The sequence below is a fragment of the Cydia fagiglandana genome, chromosome 3 (assembly GCF_963556715.1).
Source record: "Cydia fagiglandana chromosome 3, ilCydFagi1.1, whole genome shotgun sequence".
Classification (NCBI taxonomy): Eukaryota; Metazoa; Arthropoda; class Insecta; order Lepidoptera; family Tortricidae; genus Cydia; species Cydia fagiglandana.
In genome coordinates this window covers 14,551,264-14,574,568 of record NC_085934.1, presented here as the reverse complement: position 1 = coordinate 14,574,568, position 23,305 = coordinate 14,551,264, and the positions used below count along the sequence as shown (strand labels likewise).

The window sequence follows — 23,305 nt, the reverse complement described above, 5'->3', positions numbered from 1 at the left end:
ATCCCCTGGCCGTGCCGCGTGGCTCAAGGCCACTCCACAGTGACGCTGACGTCGGCACTCGGCAGCGAGCAGACGAGACCGCCAGCGCGCGCCGTGCCGCGCCGGCCAAACAACGCACGCAACAAGTGCTTGCGCCCCCGCGCTCGCGTGCCGCCTGTATACCAGCCTGTATACGGTGTATCTTCGCCCTACAAAGATAAATCTTTTGAAAATCTGTTTGGTTGACGCGTTAAACAAAGTTTAAATTGATTTTGTATTAATGATAGGAAGTAGAATCACTGAATATTTTGTTCCTGAATAATGGATGTTTGTATTTATTGATTATTTAACAGTATGCTTTTACCGATAAGCGGCTCTTGCCAAACTATAATTCATCAATAATTATTATCACACAAATTTTCGCGGGAAGGCGATTTGAATATGCCTCTTTAAATTACTTAAAAATATATTTGAATCTGCTGACACAATCACAATAATCATAAATATTTATTGTTTGATCAAGGATAGTAAAATTAATACTTAATGTAAAGTACGAGTATGTACTTCTAGCCTATTTGAGTGTCCCACTGCTGGGTCTTTACCCTGCCTGTCCCCTAGTGGTTCTGGAGGTGAGAGGCCTTGTTCTCTATAACTCCCGATTTTGTTCCGGTCAATTGTAAAGGAAGGTTCAATGTCTTCTCGCCATCTCCGGGGCATATCCTATCCCGTCCACCACGCTTTTCTACCGGCATCAATTTGGTGGCTAAGTCCCACCTATCCGATGCATGCGATATAGACGTGGCCGGTCCAGACCCATTTGATCCTGGCGGTTTTTTTGCCAACGTCGACAATACGGGTTTTAGAGCGCATCGTAATGTTCCAGATGCGATCAGTCCTAACCTATTTGGTTAAATCCTAAAGTTTTGTGGTCAAAAGTTTACCAGTAGGTACCTAGTAAGTACGAATAATTTATCGTCAAAACCGCATAATTTTTCCGTAAGTAGATTTTACGAGGTAAAGGTGCTATGAGATATCAGATAAGGGAATAAGGGAAGGCCTAGCCTAGTGACAATGACCTATAAAAACGTATGGAAGTGATCACGTGACATTTTTCGGTCTACAGGAAATATTAACACAATAAATATTAACAAAATAATAACACATCTCCAGCACATATTTTTAGGATAGAAACGAATTTTCAAGAAAGCTAAAAACGCTTGGTCAAGACAAGATATAGTAAGAGAGTGAACTGTCGATTCTGAGACAGGAAGACACTAGATGCTTTCGTGGTATTTTCAGAGGAATAAGTAATAAATAGCCGAACAGAAAGAAGGTTTTGATGAGTTGTTCAAAGCAATACAAAATTTGAGAGGGCAAGGTTGGGCGCCTGATAAGACAAGGTAGGTATTTTGGAGAGCAAGGTAGGTATTAAGACCGAGGTAGTTACATAGCTCTCAGAGAAGACCAAAAAATTGTGCTGTTACTTCCTAAGTTCCTACGAGGTAATCAATAGTAAAGTCAACTGAGGAGGCGAAAAAAATACTATAAGGATATAGGAATAGCTTTATGCAGGTTAAGAGTAAGAGCATTCGTCAAGTTTACTTTAGATATGCATCTGCCACAAGCATATACATATAGTTATTGTAATAAATGACACAAATACGGCGTTGTGGCGGTGGTATCGCTCGTTTCCTGACCAAGTCGTCCACGGCGCAATCACACGGCTGGTATCGGCGCGCGCATGCGTCATCGCCTCCGCTCGTTGATAGCGCCTACCAATTATCATTGCAAATAATGTATTTATACAGTCGGCCGATCGCGGGCGCCTGAGCACTCAAGTTTCTCCGCTGAATCTTATCAGCCTCGCATGAGCACATAGATTCATATCCAAAATGACGCCAACTTGGCTTGTTTATCTTCAAGTAGTTTATTTTATAGGTATGTAGAGTATAGTCAGCACAGAAATTTGATAAAGAGGTCTCACTGATAGCAAGTTCAAGAGATACAAGTTAAATATAGGAAAATGCCAGCGTTAAGACATATCAACTTCTTTATTATTCAAAAAAAATGTTTGACTAATATCTTACTCAGTGATCAGTGTGATCACATCGCTTCACATTCAGTTATTTATTTATTGACCTTTAATGGGACGGACTGGAAGGCTATGTTGTCTTTCCTTTCGTAAATTGGAGAACGTACGAACCGCGGAGCCAATACCCGTTCTAGTCGAGCGCAACCGTTACGAAATCAGTGCTGCATGAAAATTACACCAGCTCGGGCAGCGCAGCCGATGGATGGGTAATAGTAATTATTAGTTCCGCAATCAATCAGGCGCCCACCCGTGCCACTTCAGCAGATCAACATTAGGTTCTTATTATTACAATCCAGGCCGAACACTAACCCTCACATGTTATTCGATCTGACCACGTGTCAATAAAGTGTACGTCATTTAATTGTTGCTCGTATAATTTGCCCAGTTAGTTTATTAGCATTCATTATAAAGTAACAATAACAATAGGTATGTACATTCTACGCTTTAATACATATTTAATGATAAACCAATTCGCGCTATGCTCTCTCTCGAAACGGCTTCATGGTAATTTTATTGAAGTTAACTGCTACTGTAATCGCAAGTCGCAACGCAATGTTATAGCGTAGTTTACAAAGTATAGATACGTATGTATAAATAGATTACGAAGAACGACCGATCCGGTTATGTTGAAGGAGAGAGATAGATAAACGCGACATGAATCACTACTCCCAGAGCGAGCGCAGGCAAGTCCGTTCGGTGCGCGGGGCGGTCGCGGGCGAAGGGGGGCGGTGCGAGCACGACGACGAAACGAACGACAAACAGTTGGGTTGCCCGAACAGTCAGTCATCCGCGCCCGCGTCAGAGCGGTGTGTTGCTCGGGCCTGATCCACGATCAGCAGACTGCAAATTACGATTTGTAGACAAATTTTATAATTACTCACACGACGATATATATTCGCAAAAAAGAAAGTGGCGTCCGTTTCGAGGAACAAGTGAAGCGAGTGTGTTATCACAGGTGTATGTGTGTGTGAGCGTGGCGTGGACCGTCGCGCAGTTATTAACGATGATTCACTTGTGCGCGGGTGAAATGCAGCCTATCGGACTTGTTGACATTTGTTCTGGAGGCGTAAACAAATGATATCAGAACAGCAGACGTATGATGGTGGACTAATTGACTATTCCGCGGTAAGTGCCTTTTAGAGTAATCCGTCTATCGCAGAAGTGTGATGTATACCTACGATACATTACATATTATTATATTATGTACTTGTTATTATCAGCATTGTATGACCTCACAGCATGTTCAGTGTAAAATAAATGAATTACGGCATTGTAGGTAATTGAATGAGTTCTATTAATTAAGGTGTAATCATAGCAAGCAGTTGTTTCGGCAATATATTTTAACTGAAATATTTGGAAAGGTCAAATTGGAAAGTTTATAGGTAATACATTTATTTCTCATTTCAAATATGACTTATTATAACATTCGCCCCTACTTACATTAGCACGATTCGTATTGCGTTAGTTTTCAACGTGCTTGAAAGATAGTAAAATGCGTATTGTGTAGTGTCATCCCTTTCAAACACATGGACGCGCGCAAAGATAGCAACACATGATTGAATAGAAAATTGTCCCAATAAATGAGACAGTCGTGGTTACATTAAAAAGAATACTTAGGGCAGGTTGATAACTAGAGAGTGATCGCGATGACGCATGTATAATAGGTATGTAAACATAATCACAACAGTATGAACACTAACAGTGAGCAACAAGTCACATCATTGTGTAGTAGTGGCTTTTATTACTACCTACTGGCAAGCCGCGGCATTTAATAGGTCTAACATGATGAAGTTAGATAGAATGTTGATTATGTATCTCGTGCCGGACTGGGCTAGTTGTTATATTAGGTAAATAAGTATTAAATATAAAAATAAACAACATGGGCAATCAATTGCCGTGTCTATAAATTGATGACGAACTCCCAAAAGCTACAACAAATTATGTACGTTGAAGTTAGTCTATGTTTATGAAGTAACATAAAAAAACGTTCGGTTCCATTAATTCAATAACGATAACTTGAATTGAAACAGTTAAATTACTTACGTAAAAAATTCTAATCGCCAACTTTCAATGATTAAAATCTCATTTAAACAAATACGAATCGTCATGTAAAACGGGTTTACTGGCTGGCAAGGCGTACCTTCTTGCCGATTGGGATTGGATAGGTAGGGGCAATGCAGGCTGACGGCCGACACAAACGTCGCCAGGGCCGCCTGGCGTGGCGCCAGGCCGGCGGGCGGCAGCCGACCGCCGGGATTCCTTTGTCTCATTACAACACTAGTGTGCTGAGCCGCCGCCCGCGCCCCACCGGGCCCAACTGCCTCTGCCTTCGCTTGACTCTCTACTCTCAATGTACATTCGCTACGACATGTTGCATTGCATTGTTGCGTTTACGTTACGATACAGGTGGACCCACTCATAAACAACATTTAACTGAGTCGTGGCTAGTTATTAGATACTTAAATAGATATAAAATCATATTGGGAGACCTTTAGCATCATTGTAAAACATTTATATAGATTAAATTTATTAAAATCAAAACATAAATGATACCTCGGTATACATTAGGTACCAGGTATTACTAGTTATAGCGAAATGTACTGTACCAAACACTACTGAGAAACTCCGGTTCAAGCGCTTGTGTGTGTTAGTGCGTAGGCTCCGTAACATTTATTCGCTAGCTCGTTCTTAACTTAAACGAGTGGAGCGGCTTGCTTGTCTCCGGTTCTCAGAAATTGTAACGCCTTCTGAGAACGCACAAACGCAGTCCACAAACGACTTGACTCGGTGAGGTGTGAGAGCAATGCGAGGTCGGTTGCCACCGTTCCTTCTGCATTAGGTACTTCATGTTCTTGAGTTATGAATAAATACTATAATTGAGTTATGAATAAATAATATATTCGCAAAAGTTAATCTATCTAGACTTTTCGTCTTAATTTAAAAGTTGCGTACCTAACAAATCTCGTCATATTTGCAATAGCTAAGGTTACTGAGTCACAATGTCGTAAACTTAAACAATTTTTTGTGATTAGTATTTTCATTCGCTGTTCCTAAACAAAAGTGTACGACGTCCATGTTTAACCTTGAAATAGATAATAATAATAATTTACGGTAGTAAGTCAGCGTTAAATTTTAAATTTCTAATGAAGCGGGTAACTGAGTTTTGTTTTGTTAATCACACGATTTAAAAATATAAAGACGGATAGCAGAAAGTAACAAGCAATGTTCGGCGGGGATATCCTCATCCGTTAGCATAAGATGTGGCTACGTCACGATGATGTCACGCCGCACACCAATAGAAATAGCCCGGCACATGCGCGTTGCGTCAACTCGTTCACCGCAACACTCTGTTGTGTTGACGATTCTATAAAGAATTAGTCTAAATGTGTTTACTTTTCAGGAATGTTTTTACATGGTGAATTCAATTGTATTGAACATTATTATTCAATGATAAAGTTTTGTATTTGTATGGTTACATCAGTCAACACAGGTGTTAATTTAAGTTTTTTCTCATATTTTCAGGTACAAGGTTCGCGGGTACGATGCCTCTCACTCAAGAAAAACGTTTGGATAATAACTTTACCAACAACAATGACCACAGTTATCTCCATAAGAAATTTAAGAAAATGGCATCGACCATTGCAGTGTTTCCTGTTAACAATGCAATGGTCGGGGACGCTAGACATAATGATATCGTCGTAGAAGAGACGGCTCGTAATAGTTATATTACTAATGGGAGCATTCAAGCAGCTCATCCCGAAATAGAGAAGATAAAAGGATCGCAAAATAATCAGAACTCTAAAGATGTACAAATTAATATTAGTGATGAAAAAAATAGTAGGTTATGTGATGTAAATAATTTTGATCAAGTATCTGGTAAGACCAGTTGCAATGATGAATTTTCAAACAAGACTGAGAACCTTGAAAATGATTTTAGAGACGTTCAGAGTGGAGGAACAGGTGGGCGATATGTATGCCCATACTGTAAATTATCTTGTGCCAAGCCTTCAGTTCTTCAAAAACATATCAGAGCGCATACTAACGAGAGACCTTACCCTTGTGTACCTTGCGGGTTTGCGTTTAAAACGAAATCAAACCTTTATAAACATAGAAGATCGCGGACTCACGCTTTGAGATTGCGGGGAGCTGACGTGGCTGCTACAATTAATGATGACGATATATCGGGCGGATCTGAGAGCGACACTTCTTTACCACCTTCTACAGTTTCTGATTCTGGAACTGATGTGTCTAATACTCGGCTTGAAAACTCAAGATCTTATGAAATTTCTTCTCCAGAGTTGACCAACGACCGAATTACTCCCCCATCTGGCGTAGATATGCGAGAGGGTGATACTAGTAAATTAAAAACAATATATAAGCCCAAATTTCGAGTAGCTTCATCTTATCAAGAAACAGACGAAAAAGATAAATTGAAAAAGACAATGTCACCGAATGCCGATTTTCTTACGGAACATATCTCTAAAATTATATCAAACAATGAAGCTATTGTTGATGTCATTGAAACGCCTTTACAAAAGAAATATGGTAAAATTAAACAAATAGCAGAAAGTAAACAATTTATGAACGAGCATGAAATAAAAACAGAGCCATCACCACTTAACTTGACGAAACATTCTAATGAAATTGATAATGTTTTTCGGAAAAGATCTCATTCAGAGAGCTTTTCTCAATCAGACCACCAGAAACACCCTTTAAACCCCGAAGGATCTATTATAAAGGATCTTTTATTAAAAACAAAAGGAAATGGACTTATTTCGGTAACGGAAGAAATAAACGATGGGCCGGCACTTCTATATATTTGTCCGCTCTGTCAAATAGTTTACAAAAGTGCTGAAAACCTGGAAATACATAGATTATATTACTGTAAAGGAAACTTCTCTAACAGTCTAATCAATAGTGCCCAAAAAGAAGTAAAGACTGGCAGACCTGAAAATGTGTACGTAAGAAGCAATTCAGTCAACGTTCGGCTGCCAGAAACACCCTCTAATTCTTCCCCAAAACTGGCCGTTTTTAATAACTCACCCCCGCTTAAAATCAAACCCGATAATTTGGTAATTGTTAAACCTGAATCAAATGACATCGCTGCTCCATTACCGTCACCGGGCCCTCTTTTAGGAAATACAAGGCTTGTTGATGCAAGAGTACCATATGACTACAACAAAAAAATGGAAAATGTTAAAGTTAAACCAATGGTAGCCAGTCCAAAAAGAAGAATGGATAGCAGTTCTGACCCATATGGTAGTAGAATATCTGATAATACTTCTCCGAGATTAACTGATTTGTATAATCAATCAAAAATAAGATGTATTGAAGCAAATGCTGCAACATTACGGACTATGGATGAGCTATCACAATTAGGAAGGCATAATTCAACATCGCTGCAAATGTTTGGAGGAGAAGTCAAAATAGTCCACCATTCTGGTAGCACGACTACCTTACGCATTGAACCAAGTAAAAGCCAATTGTCTCCTATACTGATTCATCCAAATTTGTCACCTTCAAAATTGTGTGTCGACATGGAAGCTAGCAGCGTTGTAGTAAGATCGGAATTACATTCAGGTGGAACGATTGTGCATAATCCTCCAACACCAAAAGAAATAATTGGGACTCCAAAGCCTCAAACGCCAAGAATAGCAGTATCAACGAACGTATCTAGTAACTTACCAAACATTCATGATATGACACATTTCCAATTCCCACCATTTAGTGCTATTACAGCATTTAATCCTTTGACCTTACCACCTCTAAGCCCATCAACATCTCCTAACGGTGCTACGACAATCCTGCATGGAGGGAAATTAATACCACACGTTCCAGGAATACCAGGCCCAACCACTCCTGGTACAAATGTTGCAACACTCTCTAAAAATGCAAACGATTACTTTAGTCCCTTAGAAACTTCAAAGCTGTCAACGGTCGACAATGTTCACGGCAATTTACTATGTGTCAATGGTCAGGCTGCCAAAGGCATTGCGTCTTCTAAATATGAAATTAATAAAAATGAAACTATGCTTGGCATGAGAAGTCCTAACTGCAGACCATTAAATCCAGAAGCCGACAAAGTTACACCGAAACAGTATAATGCTGATGCGTCTCAATATGTCGTTTCGGTGCCAATAATAAATATAAGGAATGTAGATGAACCTAACGTTGCTCCGAAAATAATAACCAATATTAAAAATATGTCCACAAAACAGGACGTAGCTGTAAAAAGAAACTTTGAAGGAGTTCCAAAAACTCCCATGATGAACTTTTTATCAGTGAAACCAAAATACTCTGACAAACTAAATAGCCCTCGAAGTGGTGAAATAAAATCGCAGAACGAGATTAGAAATTTTAATTTTGAAAGTCTTATCACGAAAGCAGAAATATTCAACAATCAAATTCCAAGTTCGGCCGAAGTCCAGAAAAATACTAATGCCCAGGAGATGGTAGTTTCTTCTGCTCACAATGAAAGATCAGAGACGGCATACTTTCAGAAGAACGTGACTACAAAATCTATAGCAGAAGACCGAAAACCCAAGTTTTTAAGGCCTTCAACGCTGCCATTAAAGCCTGGTACATTTACACCTAAAAGACATCATGGCATCACTCCCAACGCAAACACTATGCCATTAGTTTCTCCTGAAACACCACGCCCTGCTAAAGCGTATGGGCAACTATATCTAAATGGGAATGCCTATACATATTTGGGGCTGAAATGCTCAACAAAAGTGTTTTATTGCACTATAAACCGGCCACAGCCGACTTATGTTCCTAATCAACATTTCCTATCTATGTACAGTAATTGGCAGGTAATTATGAAACTTATTTCAATGACTGTACCTATATTGCAAGTTTACGATACAGATTAATTTGTGATAAAATAAATGCATTATTGTTTACAGTTATTATCAGAGCTTACGCCAGACCCGCTAGGACTGTCAGCCTCGTCTGCCATGTCTCTTTATGACTCACGGCATCGACCGCAAAACGTGGCTAGCTCTGTGCTCAAACAGGATCTCATATTAACGCACTCGTCGCAATGGAATAAAATTACTAAAGATAGCAAACAGGTATGAAACATCATTATGAACTAATATATTTTTAAATGTAGGTAGAGGTACTTAGCTTACGAAAAAATATAACGGACTCTTTCAATACAACGACTGACTTTTTAGGTCATATTTTGTTTGATAGTTAATAATTGATTTAAATTAAAATCAAAAGGTTTCGTTTGTATATAAAATATATTTCAAAGTTTTTACTTATAAAATATAACGCCCTTTATTTATTTAGTAGTATGGCAATAATACAATTCATGGTCGCTTTACAAATTAATATCTAGATTATTTTCCCAAGGGGCTGCATTTCGCTTAGCTTAAGTTAGAAAGTAGTATTATGCCTTAAGTCCAGAGCATCTCTTATGTACTTAATTTTTGGCCACTCGTGGACAATGTGGTAAATGGACGCTTAATGTGCTCCAAAGTGGCACTATGGTGTATGTATAGGTACGCCACCAGTCAGCAAAATAATATTATGAAATGCGGTATTCCATTTCATTCTATTCGTGTATTTCGTTTTTTATTGTGATTATTATAATTTATAATCAACTTCATTTAAATTACGAATATTGTTTCCAGTCGTCCCTGGTGTTGGACTCTAAGAAAACAGAAGATAAATTATTAATTACCGAGAGTTCTATTACCCCCAAAAAAGAATTGGCGGGAGGATTTGAAAGTAACGAAGAATACACTTATGTACGCGGCCGCGGCAGAGGGCGGTATGTTTGCTCAGAATGTGGTATTCGTTGCAAGAAACCGTCCATGTTGAAGAAACATATAAGAACTCATACTGATGTGCGCCCATACACTTGTGTACATTGTGCCTTCAGGTAATTTCCTTGTTAGAGACTTACATATTTTTCTTTACACGCGGTTTCGCAAGCATCTTTTATCATAAAATCAGTACGTTAATATTGCCCACATATAAAAAATACAAAACAAAAAACTGAAATTCAATTCAATTTTCAGCTTCAAAACAAAGGGAAACCTCACTAAGCATATGAAGAGCAAAGCTCATTTCAAAAAGTGTTGCGAATTGGGTATCAATCCCAACGAAGGCAACGACGTGGACGGCGGGGAGATGGCGCCGGGCTCCGGAGAAACAGACGACGATTCAGATTCTGACGGCGATGAAGGGAACGAGGGAGAAACTGAATCCAGCGGTATGTATATAAAATATAATTAATTAGTACCTATCGCAAGTTTCAGTAAAATATAGAACAGATTTTATGTACTGTCAATATATATGGCAAGGTTTTGTAATGGTTTTGTTAAAATTAATATTTAAATTAATTAATATAGAGTTTGTAATTTTTTTGACCAAGAGAAAAATACCTACATAAATGTTTAAATAGCTAGAAGACAAGTTTCATAAACTATACCTACCGTACAATTTTTTTATCCGTAATGTAAACTTTTAAATTTATGTTTATTACTTACTATTTTCAGATACCGAAGTGTGCAAGTCCCGTTTGCCAGAACATGAAGCCGCTCATTGTTTACTCTCTTTGGGAGGTAGTCGGCCGGCGACTTCAGCGACACCCGGGCTCATCACTAGTGCCAGGCCGTCCACGTACCCCTACACCCCCACTGGCCTAGAAAGCACTACAACGGAATTAAGTCCTGAACATTTTAGTATCTCCAGAAGCACGTCGGTAGATTCACGAACGGACGTCGACAATGAACCAATGGACCTAAGTAAAAATGATGTGAAAGTTGCTTCTAACATTCCTGAAATACCAACAGCTAGAGAATCTAGTGTCCTAGCATCATTAGCGTCAAATACAGCAAAGCTTCCTCATAATCAAACTAATTGGTCGAATGGGGAACCAATGCTTCATACATATTTAACGGAAAGAGCCCTCCAAGATTCTAAAATTAAGCAGAGTCAGCTAACAAGCAGCTTAAATAAACTAAAGAAAATAGAATTGGAAAAAAATGTTTTGACCGAAAGTGACAATGGGAACATCAACATTAGAAACGTGACAACGACTAAAAACTCCGTAAATACGCCTATCTCATCACCGCAAATTACTATTAGCACGCCTAAGCTCTCGATAGTGGGCGACAACGATAGTTCAACCAATTCGCCGAATGTTCCAAAAGAAGACAACATTACTGTCGGTACTGATTCTACATCCTTAAATAATTTGGTTATAGAGCCGAAAAGAACTCGTACACCTAGTAGTAGTAATGCAGAGAATGCTAAACATGTTGTGTCAGAATATCTGAAACATGCTCGCATAAACCTTATCAAGACCTATGATGACAACAATCAGAATCAACAAGACAATGATTTCACTAACGCGAAAGGGAGCATGGAAGATAGGGACGAAATAAATAATAGTGATGATATAAAACTGCCAGCCTTAGATCATGACCCTATTGCCAGAAAAGTAGTTATCGGAGCAGGCGGTGTAGCATTTAAAGTAACCAAGGGAAAAGAATTCGAAGGGTCTTCGTCCTATTCGCCAGGGAGGCTTATGGAGGACGGGCGAAGAGTATGTGACTTCTGTAATAAAACTTTCACGAAACCTTCACAACTGAGGTTGCATCTAAATATTCATTATATGGAAAGACCATTCAGATGTAGCGCATGCGCCGTTAGTTTTCGAACTCGAGGACATCTACAGAAACACGAACGATCAGGGTCGCATCACAATAAAGTGTCGATGACTTCGACATTCGGAGCGGCGACGTCCTTAAATCCTAGACCTTTCCGGTGTTCGGATTGCAACATAGCATTCAGAATACACGGACATTTAGCGAAACATCTCAGGAGTAAAATGCACGTGATGCGGCTGGAGTGCTTATTCAAGCTGCCTTTTGGCACGTTTACGGAGATCGAGCGAGCGGGCGTCAGTTTAACGGACATAGACACGACGGACTGCGCGAGCTCCCTGGCCAGCCTGCAGACGCTGGCGCGCAAGCTGCACGAGAAGGACCCCAGCAAGCTGGAGTACCGCGAGCCGGGCGCGGCCGCCGCGCACGACGGCTCCGAGGACGAGGAGCCGCCGCCCCCTCCCGCGGACAACGCGTGTGACAGTGAAAGAGATAGTGAAATGAAAACTATTGAGCATAGTGACGAGCTAGACAAAGAAAGGAGTTAATTTTAGTGCCACAGATAATTAGTGCCAAAATTATATTAAGTAGGTTATTTAATGTGCAATTTTGTTATTAATTTAAGATGTAATTATTCGTAATGGGGTTTGACTCAGACACGTACGGTATGAAAACGAGATAATACGCTTTAAATACTTATATATATTTGTAATTTGTTTCTATGTTAATATTGTAAAAAATCTCAAATTGAAATGTCTAATGTTGTTAAAATTGCTTCTTTTGTAAGGCTTGCGTATTTGTAGTAGTAGGTATTTTACGTACACAACACAGCAAGACTTGTCTCGTGGCCATGAAACTTAACGGAAAACTGAAATCATAAATGAATAGTTACATCTGTAATTTAAATACAACAGACATTTTGCGGTCCATATATAAGTAACGATTAAAATATCAGAAAACATATTAAAAATCTTAAAATAATATAGTCATCGATATTACCTGATAAGTAGGTACCATATTGTTTTGTATGTATTTTTATAAAATATATACCACTATGTATTTACAGTTATTAACTTCTACTTCCAAAAACGTTTATATGTAAAAACGATTGGCATATCATCTTCCATAAACGAAATTTAGATATACATTGTAACAATCCTTGAAGAGTCTTCCATATCAAAAATAGTACTTGTGCTAGATATTTGTTACTAGTTACTCTTCACTTGAGTGAAAATTGACGAGCGTAAATTAACTTTACATCTACAAATATAAGCTACTCCTTTTGTAAATATTACGTATTTATTACTTATTGTACTTGATCATATCTTGGAGACGTTATCGGCCAGATTTAGCAATCTGTTCGAAACACTTATATTATTATATGCTAGTGGCAAAGCCAATTCAAAGGTTCGTACCTATTGCTAATTTACTTCAACGGCAACACCCGTGATCAAAAAATATACCTACCGTTAAGTGACAATGGATTTATTTAATTGGATAACTGAAGTAATCTTTATATTTTTCTTAAGCAAGAGTTACGGTTTAATTTTCTATTGTACAATACCTATAATACTTAACGAGTTAATTCCAACATTTTGCATAATGGCAAGTGAAGTTTGCAGTCAAGAATACAAATACCTATGGTTAATAAAGTAAAATTATGTGAGGGATGATAAACTACGTAATACGTTGGTATTAAGTCGTTACATAATTATATAAATAAGTTACGAGCTTAGGTGTATTTGCAATCTTGACGGAACTGCAACCGTCGGTCGAGTGAGTGAAATGAACGTATAACACCCTAAAGACTGACGCTAAAGTCGAAAGTTTATTTTGTGGCATCGATGAGAAATATCTCATGTGCGGGCATAATGGGGAACATCAAGTCCCATTTTGTTGTTTTCATTACGTTGTACTTGTTAAACTCGCGAAGTTAACATTTATGTCACTTACGTAGACAGTTAGATGATTGGGTCCGCTCCAAAAGTCGGTGAAAAGCATGAACCTTGGCAGCATATACATAAAGGTTTTTAGCGAACACCAACTATTGGTGTAGACTTTACTAGCATGTAACTATAATTATTATTACAATTAAGTTAAGTACACCTTTAAGGTGGCATGTGCCACTAGTTTTTTGTACACTTAGGTATTTTAAAGAAACAGTCAAAAGTCAGGAAATGTAAAATAAACGAAATCCATATTCACGTGCATTTTTTTTATCATAATAAAGGGACAGTTAACACGAACGACACTACATGGGCTTATCGACGTCACTCAGCAAAACTATAAAGCTACTTACAAAAACATTTAAGAAAGCGAACGTTTTAAATGTGACAGATTGTTTGGTGAAACCGATCCTAAGATTCCTAAGCATGCGTCATTTTTCTTCAAACCCCACCGTTTTGTCAAATGTAACGAATCTAATCCGTCTATTCAATGAAGGATAGCTTGTCTGCAGGAGTTTCTGTGATAAAACAAAAGAGTTTCTATAGGCTACCTCCTATCTCCATCATCAGATCAGCTCGATGGTACCATAACACTGCATTGTCACCCGACTTACATTTATATGCAGCTTCGTCGGAAACCGGGAAGGAAGTGGGTCAAACCTAACTTGCAAGATTTGATTACAGACAGACAACGAGGCAGGAGAAACTAAATAAAAGCTTTTAAAAAAAGTTTTACCACTTCGAATGTCCGTTTTGCGGCCGTTTCAGACTTTCAGTCCGCAGTGAGAAACCCGGGTCTAGTCTGTTTCGAAGGAGAAGAGTCGTGAAATATATTGGGCTCCATACATTCCACGACTCTTCTCTTTCCGCGCAGACTCTAGTATTGCGTTTGGAATAGACAGGTTTTATAGCTCTAGAAAACACTGACCATTATCCTGGGTAAGGTTGGGTTACGCAAGAAAAAATACAAAATACTAGAATATTATTTATTCATTAATAGTGAGTAGGTAAGTAAAATCGTAGAACTCGTAAATCTTCAGCTTCACCGTGCATCGAATACGACCACTGTAAACTTGATTAAGGACAATAGTGGAATCAAATAGATACATGCAAAATAGCAGTGTTGGCCGTAATGGTTAATTCTAATTAACAATTAATCAATTGCATTAACCATTAATTCCGCAATTAATCAATTGCATTACGCATCAATTTAATTAAAGTTAGTTAGAATTGAATCTTGAGACGTTTAATTACATTGATTGTCAATCTAATTGCCTATTTAATGGCATTAAAGTTTCAAAAAATTAATTAGAATTACTCTCAATTGCATTAACGTTTAATGGAATTAAATATTTTTTTCATAAACTAATAATTAATGTTAATTTTGCTTGAAACTATTAAATGGGAATACACTCATTATTGGTGTATTTTTATTTGTCCCTGTCATATGTGAGTTGGAGACAAATGGGAAACGGGGACAAATGGGATTTATTCATTTATATGAAGCGCTTATTCCGTCTGCTCCAGGCGGGAACAAATGGGAAAATATCGGATAATGATGTGTTCCCATTTGTCCCCACACCAATAAAGTGGGGAAAAATGGGAATAATTTATATGCAAACTGCACATATATTTCCTATATGTTCCCCGTGGGGACAAATGGGAATACACCCATTATTGTTAGTTAAAATGGGTGCTCATAAAATAAATAAAATAAACAAAATAAACAAAGTAAACAAAGTAAACAAAGTAAACAAAGTAAACAAAATAAACAAAATAAATAAAATAAACAAAATAAATGGTGACGCGGGCCGTACTTTGTTAATATTTATGACTTTATGAGACATTGTCGTTTGTCACTATTACATACAAAATAGCCAAGGCGGCACTCGGGCCGCAAGTGATAGGTTCACGAGCCGCATGCGGCCCGCGGGCCGCAGGTTGCCGACCGCTGCACTAGACCTTTGATCCCTTGGACGTCTTTATAAAATTACGATATTTATTCTTGTTAATTGTTAATTATCAATCACATGTTTAATTTTCATTAAAAATTGTTTTAGTTTTTAATGGTTTGTAAAGCAATAACCATTAATTCTTTTTAATTGTTAGTGGTTCGTAATAAATTAACATTAATGCAAATTGATGTTCAATGCAATTGATAATTAATTTTCCTTCAATGGTTAATGGCTAATGGCAATTAACCTTTTCAATGGTTAATTTTTAATGGTCAATTGCATTAACGTTCGGCCAACACTGCAAAATAGCCCTTAAATATACGGTTTTCGAATAAGCGTTAATATGTAAGTAATTGCAATTGCTTCAGTTTAGTTAATACAGTAAAGCAAGCAGTGAACATGCAATGCTGTAAACAATTCACAGTTACAAAGTGATTAGAGATAGAGTTAGACCAAGCTAAGTTGGCAGCGAATTTGATAGCCCAGACGGTGCAAGTGTTACTTTAAACGTCAAAGTTCTACCAGTCCAATCCAATGGTTGACTAGTAGAATAGATAATGCCTTAAGTCCTCCATTCCTGCTCTTTTTCGTAAATGTGTGCAATAACGTTTAAATAAATAAATAAAACATTTTTTTTTGTCGTCAACAAGTTAATTTGTGTGTACCTACTATGAGATGTTGTACCCGTCTTACGACTGTAACATCTGTTTTGGACTTTTGATTTAGCTAAAGAGGTCATCCATTAATTACATCACACTTTTTTCATCGGTTTTATTTTTTTATTATTATTGTGGTGTTGTGGGCCTTTGAGTGTCGCATCGACCAGCATTGATCTATTGTGACGGCCCTTTAAAGTTCATTACTAATGCCCGTTGCATCCAGAAAGTTCCAGATTCTTTGGGCCGTAATGTTCTGTACCTCATAGGGTTGCACTACGTGTCGCCCTAGGTAGGTACTTCTTTTTGACATTAGTGGTCCACAAGAGCAGAGAATGTGCATTGCAGTCTCCTCTGACTCCTGACAGAACCTGCATGTCGCATCTTGTTTCTTCCCAATTTGAAACATATGTTTATTCAACTTACAGTGTCCAGTCAGTATTCTGGTCACCGCGCAGGTTTTGTGCCTTTTGAGTCCTAAAAGCTCTTTAGCAGTTCTGCTGTTGAACCCTTTGATTAGAGCTTTCGAGTGTTCTTGTCCTTTAACGAACTTCCACCACTCGGTTGCTCTCGTTTTTTCTAACTTGCTGAGCAGAGAATATGCATCCCGTTTTGTGATTCCACAGAACGGTTCTGGGCCGACCAGGGGTGTGTCTGCGCCCTTTCTAGCAAGTTCGTCCGCTTCTTCGTTTCCGTTAATGTCGGAGTGCCCTGGTACCCATCTAAGTGTGACCTTGTTGGAGTTAGCCAGTGCATTTAGGTTTGTTTTACAGTTCTGGACTAGTTTTGAGTTTGACTCAAGGGATTCTAGTGCCAGCAGAGCAGCCTGGCTGTCTGAGTTGATGTAGATATGCTGGTGTCTTAGGTTTCTATCCAGGTTGATCTCCGCACATTTGTTGATGGCGAAGACTTCTGCCTGGAAGATTGAGGCCTGTGTGCCCATGCTGACGCTAGCTCTGAGCTTAGGTCTCTCACCATAGATCCCACATCCTACATCATTGCCTTTTTTGGAACCATCTGTATACCAAACGTGGCTTCCCTCTTCGACGTACATTTGGTTGTTAATCCATTTGTCTCTAGGAGGTATTTCTACTGTGTACAGTTTGGTGAGATGACATTCGGTGTGCGTGTCATCAGTGGGCATGCTAAGGGTTCTATTTGCAAAAACCCAGGCCTTTAGATTGGCTAATGCCTGAGAGCGCCATTTTGGCCTGTTTAGCGTGCATATTCTGTAGACGCACTGCTTGGCCTCCTTTTGCACCTGCAGGTGGAGTGGTATGATGTCTAGCAGTGCATCTAGGGCCGCTCCCGGTGTCGAGGAGAAGGCGCCTGTTGCTGTTAAACAAGCCGTGCGTTGCAGGCTGTTTAGAGTGTCTATTGCTGTCTTTTGGTTGGTTTTGTTACACCAGACTGCGGAGGCGTAGGTGACAATTGGCCTCACTACCGCTGTGTATAACCACATAGCAATTTTGGGTCTTAAGCCCCATCTTGCTCCTGCCATTCGACAGCATGACCACATGGCCATTTTTGCTTTTTGCATAGTGTTTCTCAGGTGAGGGTTCCAAGTTAACTTTTGGTCAAAAGTGACCCCTAGATACTTGACCTCATCCGAGAACGGTATTATTTGTCCATTAAGTCTTGGTTTTATTAGTTTATCGAGCTTCCGTTTCCTTGTGAATGGTACTATTACAGTCTTGCTCGGATTAATGGACAAGTCATTTTCTTTACACCATTTGAATATTGTGTTTAGAGCTCCTTGCATTAGGTTGGATATGGTGCTGAGGCAAGGGCCTTTGACGATAACTACAAGGTCGTCGGCATATCCTTGTGTGTCAAAGTCTTGGCCTGACATGATTGCAAGAAGTTGGTCCACTGCTAGGGTCCATAATAGTGGGGATAGAACGCCTCCTTGTGGGCACCCTCTAGTGGTATAAAATGCATGCTCTATATTATTCATGGTCAAAGTGGCTACTCTGTTCGAGAGCATGCTATGTACCCATCTGGTGGTGATTTCGTCTACTCCCTTTGATGTCATACCATTGAGTATGGTCTCTGTGGGCGTGTTGTCGAAAGCACCTTCAACATCAAGGAACGCACATAGAGCGGTTTGCTTTTCCTCTAGGGTTTTTTGCACCTTGTCAACCAGGTCGAGTAGGGCAGTCTCCGTAGATTTTACCTTTTGGTAAGCATGTTGGTTTACGCTTAGTGGTCTCTCCACCAGGTATTTCGCTCTAATGTGCTGATCAATGATTCTTTCCATCGTTTTGAGTAAGAACGATGTTAGACTAATGGGTCTGATCGGTTTTACCCCTCCCCCCTCATTCTCACATTTGGCAAACCCCTCCCCCCTGGTGTGATGTCACATTTTTTCAACGAAATCAGCAAATCCAATTGAGTAGGTTGTACCTATTATTCATATTTCGTCAAAATATTTTTGAAAAAAGAAATATTTGTAATTGTATAACCCAAAACTGATTAGGAAAGAAAATTAACGAATAAAAATTATTATCCATCCAAAAACGTGTTACTTAACTGTACAGCGAATTAAATAACTTAAAATGACGTCACAAAGTTTGTGACTGCCCCCTCCCCCTGTCGCATTTTCTTGACCTAAAAAAACGTGTGATGTAATTAATGGATGACCCCAAATGACATATAAGTGCCACCAATGATCAGTTAAGGCCCACTTGCACCATCCCAATATCGCAGGGTTAAGCGGTTAGACATTTAACCTAGTGTCAAATTGTACTGGTAACCATAGTAACTCCAGGTTTAACCGGTTAACCTCGGGTTAGTAGAATGGTGCAAATGGGCCTAAGTGTATTATTATTAGTACAGAGTGGGCTATTCAAGTAGATTAAAATTGTGAGATTATTGGGACCATGACCATCAAATTCAGGTAATCGAAAGAAAGAAAATACCTCATCACAGGGAAATATAAAAAATACTTTTGTGTATGTCATGTACAGTCAAGGAATTTAAATTCCGACCCATTTCGTACTTTGTCACAGTGACAACCGTATGAGGTCTCTAGACTCTCTAGCGGCTTTCATATTGATTGTCACTGTGACAAAGTACGAAATGGGTTGGAATTTAAATTCCTTGACTGTACAATAAAAAAAATTAAGGAACAAACTTACCACAACCAATAATTTGCACGCCAGTAAATTGTAACCACACATCACAGTCAGCACCATAGCAATAGCAGTTTAATTTGTTAAAAAAATATTGCGGAAAAACATGCAATTAAGTTAGGGTTACCCAAACAGTAAGCTTATTTTAAGTTTCAATTTGTAATAAAACATAACTATAGTAAGGCTAGCTAATTGTGTCATTGGAAAAATAGTAGAGGTATCAATTTTGTGTTGAACGTATGATAACCTATTTTGAGTTAGATGGCCAATGAAACAAATGACACAGCCAACCAACTTGAAAGTAAGTTCAAGCAAGCACTGAGTGAAGTAACTACTACAAGCTGACTAAGCACAACAGGAAAGAATGGTGTTCTCTCGTAGCTGATACAAGATCCTCTTTTACCTGTTAAGCTTATAGTAAGTAAAATATCTTGGTTCAGGAGATACAGCCTGGTGATAGTCAGACAGACGGATAGCGGAGTGTTAGTAATGAGGTCCCGTTTTTATACTTTGGGTACGGAACCCTAAAAATTAGTATAACCCTTTATAAGGCATAAGGGTGTCAAAATTATGGAAATATGAACTCTATCACTTTGAAATAGGAACCCTAAAAATTAGTATAACCAGAGTATAACCCTTTATAAGGCATAAGGGTGTCAGGAATTATGCAAAATTGAACTCTATCACTTTGAAATAAAGTTCAAAATCAGGTGGGAAATATATTCCCTCTGCCTTATAAAGGCATAAATAACATGTTAACTACTTTAGACATCGCTACACGCTAATTCTGGCGTCAGTTCAGTCCATCATTCCACTCGAGTTTTGACTGATGCCATAATGATGGAAAATGGACACGGTTAGACGATCGGTCTAGACTAACACGCTAATTCTGGCGTCAGTTCCGTCCATCATTCCATTGTTGCATGGACGGTGACTGACGCGAGAATGACACAAAGAAGTTACACAATCAGTCTCCTATCAGTTTTCTGTCATTCAAAACGGACAGACGAATATTATCAAAATATTTAAATTTTCATCAGTCCAGACCATTAGTCCATCAGTCCGCGTGTTACACGATAATTCTCCCGTCATTCTGACCAGAATGATGGACTGAACTGACGCCAGAATTAGCGTGTAACCAATGTCTTAGATACAATATTAATGTGTTACTTTCAGTGGCCTTATTTTAATATGGCTAAATCATGTAAATAAACTCAAGCAGTGCGTAAAAAATCTTGGAATTACTTTTAACATAGGATTTCCTTAAATTGTGCTTTTGTTTGTTTTCGAATTAAGATCCTCACCTAACTTAATCTTTTGACTGACGCAACTTTTTTATATAACATGCAATAATAAACTTCACAACAATCAGAATGTAGGCTATGTCCAATTATAGCAAACAAAGGGTAATAAAACGCAAAATAAATATGGCATTGGCAAAGCTAGGGTATCAATAAAATCCACAAACACAAACCAGTACTGTGAGAGCTTTTGTTAATGGGCTTAATGGCTAAAGGGTTAAGTTAATATTTTGCTATTGTTTTAAACGAAGTGACAAGGTTTGATAGGTGTAAACCCCATATAATAATTTACTCCCTATAACGACGAAATTTGTAGGCTATAGTTGCTTAACTTTAATATTAATTTCTCTCTCTATAATGAAAACTCTATATAGCATCAAATAAAGTCTGGTCCCTTGAGTGTCGCTATATAGTTTACACTACATTTAAAAAAGCATTGTGCATTAGTAAAGAAAATGTCTTGTTTTAAAATTGACATTCATGAGAATAAAATGTACCCAGTGTTATTAACTTTTCTCTGAAATCCACATAATGTGAAATCTAAAAAATGATAACTTTTAAAGGTGTTTTCCCATTTGTCCCCACCCCACGTGACCTCTGCCATACACGAGGCGGGGACGAAGGAATGATTTATATGTATGCAACTATTCCCATGTGCCTGGCGGAAACATAATGGGAATACACACTCTTAAAACCTAAACCACAATGAGTATGAAGTTAGTGGTTTAGTACTTACTTAGTTAAAACTATAAATAAGGCTTAGTTAGAGTAAATCAAGATTATAGAAAAAGGATACATCTTTTAGTCCTCTTCTTGTACATAATTCGATATCCGCATTCTCGACATCTGATAGGATCTCTTGGTTTAATTTCGTTCTCTCTATGGCATTCTGAAAACAAAAAAAACGAGACGGTATTAATGAATCTTTGTACAATAATTATTATTAATATTTATTAGAGTAAAAATGTTTACAAAACTCTACCTCCACAAACATATATCATTGGAACTTTGGTAACAGACTGTTCTTTGTTAGATGTGTCTGCCATGATGATTAGTAATTAATAATAATGTGATTGAATCCAATTAGTTAACTTACAAAAGTAAGTGATATCGGAGATGTTCTAATCGTTATTCTAAGCACATGCCTCATGCAAGAAAGGCAAACAAGAAAATGAAAAATTTTATTGAAAATGTATGTCAAGTCAGTCAAGTGACATTATACCACAGAATAAATAATAGTACTACCGTACAGAAAGGAAGCTTCCTACAAAACCGAAGTTTGACAGCGGTTCAGGGTCGAATCATGCTATCCCTTTCTAATACATGGCACTATCCCTTTCGGCTAATTAGGGTTGTCAAAATTCAAGTGATTATCTTATCTGTGGTCGTGCACGCAAAAGGAAGTCAAGTGGTGCCAACCCTAATAATTGCTCGGAGCAATGCTGAGCCGAGCGGAGCCGAGTTTGGCCGAAGTCAGGAGCTTCGCACCCAAGGGCCCAACCTTTTCTGTTCTCTTTCACGACGCAGCAACTAGTATCATTTCTCTCACCTCGCTCTTTTAAAATGCCGTTTGTCAAAAAAGGACAACCATACTGTTGACAAGGCGGACTTCAAATCAAGTGTTGCCTTTCTTGATGCGCCCACCCTGTGTATGTGTGCGTAAAAGCGTATATGTGTGCTCTTTTAGGGATGTGAAAAGTCGATTTTAATCATGTTATATATCGATAAACGCTACACAGCGGAACGAAATAGCGATTAATTGAAGCTTCAATATCTTCGTTAAACATAAACATTATTGAAATGCTAATGGATAATGAATATATTATAATATAATAATATAATTCAATTATTGCGGAACACCTATTTTAGGAGGTATTTATGTATTTTAATTAAATATCTGAACTTTCCCTTGGTTCCCTGCTGGGGCGTGACTATAAAATTGTGATCTGATAACCACAATAAAGAATAAAAGCGTTTTTGGTCATTTTAGGTATCGTTAAGCCTTTGAAGTAAAATTAAAATTGCAAGAAATGTCGATAGTTTATTGATATGACTTTATCGACATGGCTACAGCAACGTGGGCCTCATTGTTAATCGTACACTAAACAAAAGTGGCAACAGTGACAGCTCGCTGAGACTACGTCTATATATATATTATGTCTATGTTCGCACCCCTGATTATACCGAAAATTGTTGCTAGGTGGAAAAATATATTAGAATGTATCACACGATCCAACAAAACTTGGAGACCATTCGAGACGTTAATGGCATAGGTATAATAAAAAATGTATTGCGTAGGTACCGTCCAAGTTCCGTCCCTTACGAGGGCACGCGTATAGCACATCTATAGAAAAAAATTCTATAACCGTAACAGACTACTGCATCGCACGGCGACCTTGGTGCGATATCTCACTCGCTCTCAGTTATGGGTGCGGCGCACCACGGTCGCGGTGCGGTGCGGTAGTCTGTTACAGTTTTATGAACTCACTCGTGTGAATCAAGGGCCCAACCTTTTCTGTTCTCTTTCAAGGCGCAGCAACTAGTATCATTTCTCTCTCCTCGCTCTTTTAAAAATGCCGTTTGTCAAAAAAGGACAACCATAACAGTTGACAAGGT

General features: G+C 38.5%; 2 protein-coding genes across 3 annotated transcripts; one reads left to right on the top strand and one right to left on the bottom strand.

Moving 5' to 3' along the window:
- Nucleotides 1-2,816: 2,816 nt before the first annotated feature.
- Nucleotides 2,817-13,899, top strand: LOC134680161 (uncharacterized). 2 transcript variants are annotated; one of them, XM_063539231.1, is made up of 6 exons: nt 2,817-3,196; nt 5,594-8,886; nt 8,980-9,147; nt 9,715-9,854; nt 10,105-10,298; nt 10,585-13,899. In XM_063539231.1, exons 2-6 carry the CDS (start codon nt 5,614-5,616, stop codon nt 12,243-12,245), a joined length of 5,436 nt encoding a protein of 1,811 aa, XP_063395301.1. In that variant the 5' UTR covers nt 2,817-3,196; nt 5,594-5,613; the 3' UTR covers nt 12,246-13,899. The 2 variants fall into 2 exon arrangements, with proteins under 2 accessions (XP_063395301.1, XP_063395300.1); XM_063539230.1 differs by having other exon boundaries at nt 9,715-9,965.
- A 716-nt stretch (nt 13,900-14,615) lies between these two features.
- Nucleotides 14,616-21,826, bottom strand: LOC134680176 (DNA-directed RNA polymerases I, II, and III subunit RPABC4). The gene is made up of 3 exons (XM_063539254.1): nt 21,672-21,826; nt 21,486-21,578; nt 14,616-14,708 (listed from the first exon to the last, which is right to left on the bottom strand). The coding sequence occupies exons 1-3, from the start codon at nt 21,733-21,735 to the stop codon at nt 14,686-14,688; spliced, it is 180 nt and encodes a 59-aa protein (XP_063395324.1). The 5' UTR covers nt 21,736-21,826; the 3' UTR covers nt 14,616-14,685.
- Nucleotides 21,827-23,305: the final 1,479 nt, after the last annotated feature.

What these genes read in the sequence shown, in the direction of transcription:
- LOC134680161 (XM_063539230.1), top strand. Translation starts at nt 5,614, where the DNA reads ATGCCTCTCACTCAAGAAAAACGTTTGGATAATAACTTTACCAACAAC. An exon ending in CTATGTACAGTAATTGGCAG is followed by an intron (nt 8,887 to 8,979) that starts GTAATTATGAAA and finishes TATTGTTTACAG; the next exon opens with TTATTATCAGAGCTTACGCC. An exon ending in GGGAGAAACTGAATCCAGCG is followed by an intron (nt 10,299 to 10,584) that starts GTATGTATATAA and finishes TACTATTTTCAG; the next exon opens with ATACCGAAGTGTGCAAGTCC.
- LOC134680176 (XM_063539254.1), bottom strand. Translation starts at nt 21,735, where the DNA reads ATGGCAGACACATCTAACAAAGAACAGTCTGTTACCAAAGTTCCAATG. An exon ending in AATGATATATGTTTGTGGAG is followed by an intron (nt 21,579 to 21,671) that starts GTAGAGTTTTGT and finishes TTTTGTTTTCAG; the next exon opens with AATGCCATAGAGAGAACGAA. An exon ending in CAAGAAGAGGACTAAAAGAT is followed by an intron (nt 14,709 to 21,485) that starts GTATCCTTTTTC and finishes TCAAGTTTACAG; the next exon opens with TGGTCGTATTCGATGCACGG.